This window comes from Cnephaeus nilssonii (assembly GCF_951640355.1).
Source record: "Cnephaeus nilssonii genome assembly, chromosome: 23".
Taxonomy (NCBI): domain Eukaryota; kingdom Metazoa; phylum Chordata; class Mammalia; order Chiroptera; family Vespertilionidae; genus Cnephaeus; species Cnephaeus nilssonii.
In genome coordinates, this window is record NC_137094.1 from 7,954,102 (window position 1) to 7,967,082 (window position 12,981).

The following is a 12,981-nucleotide window of genomic DNA, read 5'->3' on the forward strand; positions in this document are numbered from 1 at the left end:
GAAATGAATAATCCGCAGATTTGAGAACAAGCCTTTCACTATGGTTCTTTTTTAACTGATGTAATTTCAAGTTTTATTAGCCTGTCTCAGGCAACATTCTAGCAACTGAGGAGCAATAGAAACCTTAAAAAAAATTGAATGTACTTCATTTGCATTGTATTTGTTAAGTAGCTGAGTAAAATGTAATATACTGACAATGTGTTTAAGCAGCAGCAGGTTGGGGTGTCACTAACCTGTGTTTTATTTTGTAGGCCGGTTCACGGGCTAATTTTTCTTTTCAAGTGGCAGCCAGGAGAAGAACCAGCAGGCTCTGTGGTTCAGGACTCCAGACTCGACACAATCTTTTTTGCCAAGCAGGTATGGTCCTGGGTACTCCGAAGTCTTGTGAACCATCTTTCTTATAAACAGGACTCTATTTCCCCATGTGTTTGTAATGTAGCGGTACTCCACTTTTTGTCTTAGGACCCTCCCCCCCCCCTTTACATTCTTCAAAATTATTGAGCTCCCCACACAACTGCATTCATTTAGAGAGGCAGTAACACTGGCTGACTGAGGCTAATCATATGCTCTAGTTGGAGGTGTGTGTGTCTGGATTATGGATGAATAAAATGTTGAGGGAAGAAATCCTACCTTATAATAGACAAATATGCAAATTGACCACATCGTCGCTACGCCCAAGCCACGCCCACCAACCAATCAGAACGAGTATGCAAATCACCCCAACAAAGATGGTGGCTAATTTGCATATCAAGACAGCATAGGAAGAAGCCAAGAGATGCTGAAGGGAGCAAAGCTGTGGAGAAGCAAGCAAGCCGGGGGGGGGGGGGGAGGAGAAGGGCGGAGCGGAGGCGGGGCCGGGGGAGAAGGAAGGAGAGCGGGGCGGGCTGGCGGAGAAGGCGGCCGGGGGACAAGGGAGGAGTGGAGGCGGGGCCAGGGGACAAGGAAGGCGGGCCGGGGGACAAGGGAGGAGTGGAGGCGGGGCAGGCTGGCGGAGAAGGCGGGCCGGGGGACAGGGAGGAGCGGAGGCGGGGCGGGGTAGAGTGCAGCAGGAAACCCTATTGCAGGATTTTTCCTGCAACAGGAACGCTAGTTTTCTAATAACCAGTGTGTGTGTGAAGATCCAGGAAGGACAGTTTGGTAGTGCTTTTCTATAAAACATCGTTGCCTAGCTACCATTTCACTGATGAGGAAGGTGAGGTCTCACCTCCCGCCCCCCCGGGATTCGAACCTACAACCCGGGCATGTGCCCTGACCAGGAATCCAACCGTGACCTCCTGGTTCATAGGTCGATGCTCAACCACTGAGCTGGTCAGGCTGCTTTTCTAACAAGTTGATGGTATCTCCACTTTTCTGTTTCATAGGTCATTAATAATGCTTGTGCTACGCAAGCCATAGTAAGCGTGTTGCTGAACTGCACTCATCAAGACGTCCATTTAGGAGAGACGTTGTCAGAGTTTAAAGAATTCTCACAAAGCTTTGATGCAGCTGTGAGTACCATCTTCTTATTCCTAAAGTGCCCTATTTGTGACATTTCTTATTTTAATGGGCGACTTTTACAAATTCTTTTAGATGAAAGGTTTGGCACTGAGCAACTCCGATGTGATCCGACAAGTACACAACAGCTTCGCCAGGTGAGAGACTGGGTGCTGAGTCGACCCTGCGTCCTTCTCGCCTTGCTTGCCTCTCACTGCTTCCTTCTTCACTGCAGACAGCAGATGTTTGAGTTCGATGCGAAGACACCAACCAAAGAAGAAGATGCGTTTCACTTTGTCAGTTATGTTCCTGTTAACGGAAGACTCTATGAACTGGATGGACTGCGGGAGGGACCCATTGACTTAGGTAACCGGTTCCTGTTCCTGCTGTTTCCCTCCTGGCCAGGAGAGAACGGGATTCACCTCTGTGTTAGCCTCCATGCCTCAGAGATTGGAGGGGACGGCGACGGCGACGTAGGGCGCTATCAGGACACCCCCAAGCTCTTCAGCACTTCATGAAGTGAACAGATAGGAAGGGCATGTTGACCACTGCAATTCAGTTGGAACCTTTAATTTTTTTTCTAAGAGAAAAACATGTTAACCCATAGATTACATAATTTATTATTTATTTTTTTAGTTAACTTTCAGAAAAGTGTATGTGTTTTTATTGATTTCAATAAATAAGAATTGAAGCTGAACACAGTTATGCTAAAAGGATTTTGGCCATCCTGAATTTCCTAAGTGTTTTATAAAGAGATACTTTGGACCAAAGATATGGAGTGATGCTGACTTTCGTTGACGGAAATCTTCCACCTTTCTCCAGGGGCCTGCAGTCAGGACGACTGGATCAGCGCCGTGAGGCCCGTCATAGAGAAGAGGATACAGAAGTAAATGCTCCGCTAAGCCCCTTCGCCTAACGTTCTGGTTTGGTTTTTAAGCATTTAAAAAAACTTGCATTTCATTTTTATTTTAGCAGTGCTCATTGACTGTCTGCCTTTGATTACTGGGTTCAGGGAATATGTGTTGGAAAACCTCTAGATCCTGCCCTGTCGTTAGCGGAATTAAACGCAGATCTCCGTTAAGTTAGATGTTTCATGCAGTTACTTTGCAGAGTTTTGTTTTGAGCATATGTTTCTTAATTAAACTTTTTGAGATAGTTATAAAAAGAATGCAGAGTGATCCTGTGTGCCCTTCACCTGCAATTGGTAACACCTTGCAAAACTGTTGCAGTGCCATGGCCAGGATACTGACATTGGCACCGTCAAGGTACCGAGGAATTCCCAGGACTGCTCAGGTGCCCATTTAGAGCCTCAACCACCTCCCTTCCCTGCCACCCCCCACGTCACTTGTCATTTAAAAACTCTATATACATAAAAGCCCAGCGAACAGAACAGCGGAACGACCAGAATGACTGGTGGCTATGACACGCACTGGGGCAGCCAACCAGCCTGATCCGAGCCCTGATTGGCTATCCCCCGGCCGGCCAGGCCCCTGATTGGCCCCCAACACCCTGATCGGGGGCGGGGCTGGCTGCCAACCACTTGTGTGGCCCCTCCCCCCGGCCAGCCCCACTCCCGATCGGCCCCTCACATGCAGATTGGGGGTGAGGTGGGCCAACTGCCCATGGCCCATCCCCCCCACTGGCCTGGCCCAATGGGCCCCATCAGGGCGGGCCTGCTGGACGCCACGCGTGCACGAATTCGTGCACTGGGCCTCTAGTGTTATATAAACGGAATCATGCAGCGTGTTACCCTTTTGGATTGGCTCCTTTCAGCACAATTCTCTAGAAATTCCTGTAGGTTATGTGTATCAATAGCTGATTCTTTTAGAACAATAGTCTGTGGTATGGATATACCACTTTTTTTGCCCACTCACCCACTGAAGGACATTGGGATCGTCTCCAGTTTTTGGCTGTTACGGATAAAGCTATAACAGACATATGTAGACAGATTGTGTGTGAACCTAAGCTTTCATTTCCCTGGGTAACTGCCCAAGAGCACACTGCTGAGTTGTATGGTAAAGGCATGTTTCATTTTTTAAGAAACCACCAAACTTTTCTAGCGTGGCTGCACCATTTTACATTCCCACTCGTAATGTACGAGGGATCCGGTTTCTCCACAGCCTCACTAGCATTTGTTTTTTTATTTCCATTCTGATAGGTGGGTAGTGATATTTCATCATGATTTGAATCTGCATTTCCCTAGTGACTAACTGCCTATTTTGTATGTAATTAGATTGTTTCTTTTTTGACGGTTGAGCCTTGAGGTTCTTTTCCTACTCTAGATACTGCTGGTCCTTAGGCACATTGTCTGCAAATACTCTGTCCCACCCTGTAGCCTATCCCCCTCCTCCCAGCATGGTCTTTCAGAGCAAACGTCCTCAATCCCCTTGAGTTGTCTTTCCCACCATGAATTGTATGTTTATGCCAAATCTAAGAATTCTTTCCCTAGCCCTAGATTCCAAAGATTTTGCTATTGTCTTTTATAGGCTGATTGTGGTTTAACAGTTTTCATTTAAGTCGGTGATTTATTTGGAGTTCATTTTTATACATGGCCTATGGCTGTTCACCTGCTCCAGCACCCCTGGGTGTGAGCAAGCTGTCCTTCCCCCACGGAACTGGCCCCACACCTGGTTCAGAACCGTGGGCGTATGTGTGGGGGTGTTTCTAGGTTCACTGTCCTGTTCCACTGATCTGTGTGTCTGTCAGCACCACAGTCTTGGTTACTGTAGCTTAAGGCTTGACATCAGGGACAGTGACGCCTCCTGCTTGATTCCTTTGCTTCCGAATCGTTCTAGCCATTATAGATCCTCCCCTTCCATGCAGATTTCAGTGTAAACTTGTATCTACTAAAATTCTTGCTGGGACTTGGATAGGAATTGTGTGAAACATTTGTATCAATTTGAGGAGAATTGGCATCTTTACTATGTGGAATCTTCCAATACATGAACCACTGACTTTGATCTCCCAGAGAATCATGGGCTAATCACAGCAGATTATCTTAATTGTAATAGTGTTACAATTCTTTATTACATTATACACTTGACCTTTTTTTAGGTACAGTGAAGGTGAAATTCGATTTAACTTAATGGCCATCGTGTCTGACAGAAAAATGATATATGAACAGAAGATAGCAGAGTTACAGAGACAACTTGCTGAGGTTTGTGGCCATGTTTTCTGACTTAGTTATTTTCTCAGGGAAAGGATTTATGCCTTCCCTCCTCCTCCTCCTCTTTCTTCCTCCTTTCTTTAAACGTAGACTGAATCAAGTGTCCTGAGTGGTGGGAAGAGAACACCCTCAGGAGTCAGGCTGCCTAGATTCAGCTCTGTGGTGGATGCGTTAATTTGAGTGTATTTCTTTGTGACTCAGTTTCTTATGTAAAATGAGGATAATAGTATTTTCCTTAGAAGGTTGTTGTGAGGATTAACTGAGATAATATATGTAAACCACTTTAAACAGTGACTGAGAAGTAGTGTGTGCTAAATAAGTGTTAGCAATTATTTGCTGTCATTTAATTAAGCAAGTTAGACTGCATTTTTCACAGAATCAATTGGGTACATTTATGTGTTTTTTAAAATATATTTTTATTGATTTCAGAGAGGGAGAGAGAGATAGAAACATCAATGATGAGAATCATTGATCAGCTGCCTCATGCATGCCTCCTACTGGGGATTGAGCCCACAACCCAGGCATGTGCCCTTGGCTGGAATCGAACCCAGGACCCTTCAGTACACAGGCTGATGACACTCTATCCACCAAGCCAAACCAGCTAGGGCTCAATTGGGTACATTTAGACTCACATATAATATTTACTAGTCTTTATGATTATCTTTCTGTAGTGAATAGGATTGGAGAGAATTAATAACAGACAAAAAGACCTTTTTACATTCTTTGACCACATTTTCTTAAGAGTATATTTAAGCAAATTTACAGCTGAATGGAAAGGTATAGATTTAAGTATATTACAGTATAGATTACTTTTAGGTAAACAGTATATATTGCAGAATATAGAAATATGAAGGTATTATTTAGGGCTTTTATCCTTGAATATTGCATTTATTCAGCTGGAATTCTGTTACCGTATTAAGGGTAAAATTTTAAAGGAATTGTACTGTGTATATCACTTGAAAATATTCTGCACTTAAGCCTCAGTTATTAGGGTGTGTTTTTCTTTCCTTTCCCCTAAGGAGGAACCCATGGATACAGATCAGGGTAGTATGCTAAGTGCTATTCAGTCAGAACTCGCCAAAAATCAGATGCTCATTGAAGAAGAAGTACAGAAATTAAAAAGATATAAGGTATTTAAAAAAATTTGTTCCTTTAATGTTTTAAAATGGAGTGGTATATTTTGAAGGTATGTATAATAGTGATCACTTTTCTACCATTATTTACTAGTTTTTAGAATGAGTTGATTCCCTGGCATTCTACAAAAGTAACTAGTGAGCTGTCTTTCTTTTTAATTTTTAAAAAAGTATTATGTACAGATTTTTAAGCTATTTGATGTTTCAGTTCACGGCAGATATTGCTGATGCTCAAATTATCCCCCCTTTGGCCAGTAGAGGTCACTGCAAGCTGCCTCCTGTGTCCTTGACATGGCTGTTCATCCTTCCTAGCTTCTGTTCTAGTAACAGATGTTTCAGGCCCATCTTGTACATTTCCCGCCTCAGACTTAGAATCAGCCATTTCTTCAAGAAGCTCTGGGTCCTTTGGTGGGAAGTGGTATTAGAAACCATCTCTCTGTGTACTCAGTGATACTGATTGGCCTTTATTTCTAGACCTTTTCAGAGCTAAGAAATGTATATTTTTTGTTTCATTTTTGGAGAGAAAAATATAATGAGAGTTCCTATTAATGTTCATATTTAGGATTAAAGGGTTTATACTTGAAGTTAAGCATTTGCATCTTTTCTCTTAATCTGAAAATCTTGGTTCCTGACAACAGTAACACAATTACTTATTTGCTTTATGCCATATATGTGTATATATGTGTATATATATATATATATATATATATATATATATAGCATTTGTATGTAAAGAGATATTTATATGCTTTATGCTACACACACACACACACAAATATATATATATATATATACACACACACACACACACACACACACACACACACACACTAGTATACTAGAGGCCTGGCCTGCGGGATCGGGCTGAAACCGGCTCTCCAACATCCCCTGAGGGGTCCCCGGATTGCAAGAGGGTGCAGGCCAGGCCGAGGGACTCCACTGGTGCACGCACGATCAGGACCAGGGAGGGACGCAGGAGATTGGCCAGCCGGGGAGGGACCATGGGAGGGCTCCAGGGCATGTCTGGCTATCTTGCTCAGTCCCAATCGGCCAGACCCCAGCAGCAAGCTAACCTACTGGTTGGAGTGTCAGCCCCCTGGTGGTCAGTGCATGTCATAGTGAGTGGTTTTAGCATATCATTAGCATATTACACTTTGGTTGAACGGACAACCGGACACTTAGCATATTAGGCTTTTGTTATATAGGATAGTTCAGAATAACAATACCAGGAATGTCATTTTTTCCTTAGGGATATATCCTATTTTAAATGTATAATCAAAATACTGTGTTTTGAAATTCATTTGAAAAATTTTCTCTTGGTGTGGTTTATTACCAATTTGACACACAAGTGAGTTTATTTTTTTAAATTTTGCTTTTCAATTTTTTAGGTTTTATAAAAAGTTTTGATTAATTATGTTAGTAGTAGTAAGCCATGCTCAGAAACTCTCCACATGTTTATTATATTAGTTTTATTCTCAGTGGGAACTGGATCTCATTATTTCTAATAGTTATTTCAATTTTGAGTTGTATGCAAAATCAGAATGTCAGAAACTTAGTGGAAATGCAAAGCTAGTGTTGTTTGATAATTGTTTTATTTTCAGATTGAAAATATCAGAAGGAAACATAATTACCTGCCGTTCATTATGGAATTGTTAAAGACGTTAGCAGAACACCAGCAATTAATACCACTAGTAGAAAAGGTAAGGATTTTAATGCTGAATATATACTAGTATACACACACACACATATTTTTTTTGTCCTTGTGGAATTTATTTTTTTATTACAGTTTGCATTCAATACTATTTTGTATGTGTACAGCACAGCAGACAGACATTTATATACATTACCTCTGACCATTTAGGGCCGTCACCATAGATAGTTATTACGGTATTGTTGACTATATTAAATTGGATTTCGATTCTCCAAAAACAAAATTTTGTTTTAGCTTAAGTAGAGGTAAAATGTGTTGAAGCTTTTTTGACTTTTATTTATGTGTTTTATATTCTTGATGAGCATTAGTTCAGCCAGGTACCTGTGAACTAGAAACAAGGGCTGCCCCACTGCTTCCCCTCCTAGACTCCTCCATGTCACACCTCAGCCTGTGCTGTATTAGAGTGACATTTAAAACAGTGCCCTTTCTTAAAGCTACTAACAAAGCTTAATGCTAATAATTGAAATTATAGATTTTTCTTATTTAATTCAGCAAAAATTGAATTATCACAGAATTTAGAACTAGAATGGACATTGGCGAGGGAAACAAATGTAGCCAGGACTAAGAACTAGGTATCCCTATCCCGAAGCTGGTATTCTTTTCAGGGGTGGGAAGCTAGCATCTGTTAATGAAATATTCTAAGATTTTTTTTTCTAGAAGGTACTTAAATAAAATACTTGTTGAATAAATGAAACACATTTAAATTGTTTTTAAGTTTATATGTAAATCATTGTTTCTGAGCGTGACCCATTGCTGGATACTCTTTAAAATACATGTTCCTTGGCCCCTCCCCAGATATTCTGATACAGAGGAAGGACTCTTTAATAAGCCCCGTGCCCCCTAAGCGATGACTCTAAGGCAGCTGGTCTGGACCACATTTTCAGAAACGCTTTGAGAAGACACGACTAGGCAAATAAAATATTGAGCCTATAACTTAAAAGACTAGCCCTAGCTGGTTTTGCTCAGTGGATAGAGCATCGGCCCGATGACTGCAGGGTCCTGGGTTCGATTCCGGTCAAGGGCACACAACTTGGTTGCAGACTTGATCCCTAGCCCCAGTCAGGGTGCATGGGGGAGGCAACCAATCGATGTGTCTCTCTCACATTGATGTTTCTCTCTCTTTCTTCCCCTCCTTTCCACTCTCTAAAAATCAATGGAAAAAATATCCTTGAGTGAGGATTAACAAAAAAGAATTAAAAATGGGAAAAATAATAATAAAAATAAAATTAAAAAAAGATAACTTAAAGACCAGAGTATACACGGTAGGTGTATTTTCCTTATTTTAAAGTTATGAAGCAAACATACGTGATCATAAATTCTAAATAATATGAAGTAGAGTTAAGGTTTTTGTGTGTACCTTATTACCCAGATCCCGAAAAATGTGTGCTTCAACTTATTAAACGCAACCCTTACTGCAGAAGACTGCTAAATCTTCTCTTTGTGATATACCTTTTTCTGTTTATGTATCTCAGGGTATTAAGGTTATGAAAGTCCAAGATAGGAAACTGATTTTTAAAGTTTTAGATTAACAGTTAAGGTTCTGTGATTTTCAAAATTACTGTGTTAACAGAACGCCTAGCTATTGTGTTCTTTGTAGGAAACACTATGAAATAGTTCTATATTAAAAATAATAAATAAGACAAAACGGACTAAGTTATAGGATATATTATATCACATTTATGTATAAATATTATTAAGGAGCAGACAAATGTTATTAGAGAAAATTTAAATATATGTACTTCGCTCTAAAATTATTCTATGGGCTGGCCTGTGTGGCTCAGTGAGGTTGACCCATGAACCAGGAGGTCACGTTTTGACTCCTGGTCAGGGCATGTGTCTGGCTTATGAGCTTAATCCCCAGTAGGGGGTGTGCAGGAGGTAGCCATCAATGATTCTAATAATTGATGTTTCTATCCGTCTCCTAAAATCAATATCTCCCTCTCTTAAAGTCAATAAAAACACATTTTTAAAATTTTGTTCTGCCCTAACCTGTTTGGCTCAGTGGATAGGGCATCGGCCTGTGGACTGAAAGGTCCCAGGTTCGATTCTGGTCAAGGGCATGTACCTTTGTTGCTGGCACATCCCCAGTGGGAGGTGTGCAGGAGGCAGCTGATCGATGTTTCTAACTCTATCCCTCTCCCTTCCTCTCTGTAAAAAATCAATAAAACATTAAAAAAAAATTTTTGTTCTGTGCATAAATATTTTTGTGCAATTAGGAAAAGGACAATTCTTGTTTGGTTTTAATGACAGTATAATTCCAGATTTTTTTATTTTAAAAAAGCATAGTTCGAGAACATAGCTTTTCAGCTTTTGCATTAGAACCGCAGTTCCCATTGTGGACACAGGGTGGCAGTGTGTGAATGTCTGGTGTTAATGGAGCACAATACAGTCTGTCCTTGCTGTTGCGTTTGTTTTACTGAAGAGGTTGTTATTGACCTTGGAGCTTTTGTATGTTTCTCCAAACTGCTTTTTCATTATTCACGTTGCATAGACAATATTGAAATACGTTTATTTCTTGCTATATGCAATGTTCTCTCCCTAGATTCTGAGGAGAACTCAGATTATTATTTGATTAAAATTTTTGAAATGTTTTAATTACTCATCATTTATCCAGCTGCAGCTATAGGTCGGGCACTCTGTTAAAGCCTGTGGCTGTACACAGGAATAAGACACCTCTTCTCTCTCAAGCAACTTATGATACAGCGGAGGGAAAATTAAGTAATTACAGTACTGTACTGAATAGTGTTTTTTTTTGACAAGTGCCAGGTACAGTCAATATGCTCTAAAACAGACCTTTGAGATTTTGTAAGATACTATCTTTAACTTCTAGGCAAAAGAAAAACAGAATGCAAAGAAAGCACAGGAGACCAAATGAAGAGGATGCTGTGGCGTGTGCACACGTCTGCTTCTGCCTTTATTTCCATGGAAACCACTGAGCATGAGGAACGTGGAGCAGCACCCTGACTGGCTCAGTGCACATTGGGCAGTAGTCCAGTCCGTCTTGTCTTTACTGCATGGATTCATAAAAGCCCCCTACCTGCATCGTGTGCATGTAGTGCCTGTTAAATAAAGGTGATGTCAAGAACATTTGCCCAAATCCCATTATTTGACACTGGATCTGAGAAATTCTGTGATTCCCCACATATGTAGCTACCATAATGAATCTAGAAAACGTACAGATGATCTTCTCTACCTGTAATTGATATCATTAACCCTTTGATCTTTTAGCTCACTTAAAAGCTTAAAATTTATAAATGTCAGCTCTTGATTAAACTGGATCTCTTGTTCTCATCATTAATGGAATAAAAAAATCAGTATTTCTGTCTTTGATATCTAAATATTTTGAGGATTTTTAAACTGAATTTTATCTTCTATATCAATTATTTGGAAAAGTATGATTTTAGTGCAGATTATTTGAAAGGACAAAAGTACAGTTTCTAGTGATTTTCATGCTGCCAGTAGAAAAAGTAATAAACATCCCAACTTTATTTTCGCAAACTCTTTTTAAGTGTGTGGGGTTATTTCTTTCTGTGTTGTAAAACTGTTTACGGAAGGGGTCCTATCCTCAAAGCAAAATTTCAGGTTAAGAACAAAGTGTCAATCTTTAAGATTTCTGGTGGTACACTCAGCTGGGCAACATTTTTTCAAGCTGTTAAGATGAATTTTTATAACATTTGACAATTAAGGGTATGTCCCTTTAAAAAAAAGGGTGATAGTGGTGGTGCAGGATCCTTATGTGGCAATTTGAACAGAAGTAGTCCAGCAGTTCCCAAGAGACATGTACAGTTTGCCCCCAATGGAGGTTTTTGTTTCTTTCCCATTGCTTTCGGGAGTTGCTTTTCTTATTTTATAAAAATATTACTATGTTCTTGCTCCTAACCTTCTTTTCCAAGTTAAACTTTAAAGGAAATTTTAAAAACTGTGATCTACTTTTTGGGCACATTTCTGAAATTGGTACATGACTTTTTAACATTTTGTTATGGGAGAGTGTACCTATCTTCCAGCTTCAGACACGTGATTTTTTTTTTTGAAACATGACTTTTTTTAAGGATTGTTTTAAAACTTACTTTGTTGTGGTATTATTAAATAATATGACAAAACCTGGTGGGAAATTGAGTAGAAAAGTTAATGAAATATCCTATAAATAAAGAGGTAATATGCAAATTGACCCTCATGCCCTCACAAAGATGGCTGCCTACAACCAGGCCAGCAGGGGGGTTAGTGAGGGACAACCAAATGACTGAACAAGCAGGCTGCATGGGGCGACCAGGCCGGCAGCGGAGGGGCAGTTGGGGGCGACCAGGACAGCGGGGGGCGGGGGCAGTTAGGGGCAACCAGGCCGACATGCAGAGGAAGTGAGGGGCAATCAGGCCGGCAGGAGGCGGGGGGGGGGGGCAGTTAGGGGTGACCAGGCAGGTGAGCGATTAGGAGCCAGTGGTCCAGGATTGTGAGAGGGATGTCCAACTGCTGGCAGTCGGACATCCCCCAAGGGGTCCCGGATTGGAGAGGGTGCAGGCTGGGCTGAGGGGACCCTTCCCCCGCCCCATGCACGAATTTCTTGCACCGGGCCTCTAGTTTTAATATAATTTCAGTTGGAGGTCATAAAGAAGAATTTCTAGTTTTCCACTTGTTTGCGAGTGAATATATTTTGCTCTTGATACAGTAGTAATTATGGAGTGTTTTCAAAGCCATGATATAATTTAAAAAAATGTTTTTGTAAGACTTATTGTAGGCTAATCTTGATCCCATTCACTTCAACTTAATGTATGTACCCTCTTTTATAGAGGCTTACATTGTTTTGAAATAAATATTTATTGTTGGAAGTATTACATCTATCCCTTTCTTTCCCCCATTGACCTAGCCTGCCCCTGACCCCTGGCCAAGGCTTATATATTTCTGAAAGCTTTCAAAAATATATAAGCCTTGGCCAGGGGTCAGGGGCAGGCTAGGTCAATGGGGGAAAGAAAGGGATAGATGTAATACACACACACACACACACACACACACAGAGTGAGTGGCCAGATTATTATGCCTTCAGAGATCATAATAATCTGGCCACTCAGTGTATATGTATAAATGTTAGTAACATGGAAAGTTAAATAAAAAGTGGGGGGTATTTGAAAGTCTCCTTGGCTCATTTCCCTTTTTCCCTTTTCTAAAATCTCAGTTAATGGCTAGGTAGGTGAAGGCTGTTCCATTCTGTGTTATGCCTATTAAAACAGCCAGCCAGTGCTCAGGGATATACTCCGTCCTTATAAACAGAGAAAGCTCACCACCAGCGGCAGCCCTGGCTAGTCTCACCTCATATGTTTAGTTCCCCAGACAGCTGCCCTTTTCCAGCCAGCAGCCAGCTGGGCTGTGCCACCAGAACAGACAAACATTTGTTCTGAGATCATGAACTATGGGGGTGCGCTCCCCCATTTAGACCATGATACATTGCTTCTGTGTGTATTATGGTGCTCCATGCAGACTGACACCTTTAGTTAATCCTCTTAGTG

General features: G+C 41.1%; 1 protein-coding gene across 2 annotated transcripts in view; it reads left to right on the plus strand.

Moving 5' to 3' along the window:
- The window catches only part of UCHL5 (ubiquitin C-terminal hydrolase L5), a 14,873-nt gene extending 3,912 nt beyond the window's left edge, over positions 1-10,961 (plus strand). Inside the window, exons 3-11 of one of the 2 annotated variants that reach the window (XM_079763532.1) lie at positions 252-357; positions 1,362-1,487; positions 1,570-1,631; positions 1,709-1,839; positions 2,296-2,359; positions 4,528-4,630; positions 5,659-5,769; positions 7,374-7,472; positions 10,314-10,961. In XM_079763532.1, coding sequence (XP_079619658.1) covers positions 252-357; positions 1,362-1,487; positions 1,570-1,631; positions 1,709-1,839; positions 2,296-2,359; positions 4,528-4,630; positions 5,659-5,769; positions 7,374-7,472; positions 10,314-10,358 — 847 coding nt within the window. In that variant the 3' untranslated portion in view covers positions 10,359-10,961. The remainder of the gene's footprint in view (positions 1-251; positions 358-1,361; positions 1,488-1,569; positions 1,632-1,708; positions 1,840-2,295; positions 2,360-4,527; positions 4,631-5,658; positions 5,770-7,373; positions 7,473-10,313) is intronic. The other variant, XM_079763533.1, reaches the window with a different exon arrangement.
- Positions 10,962-12,981: the final 2,020 nt, after the last annotated feature.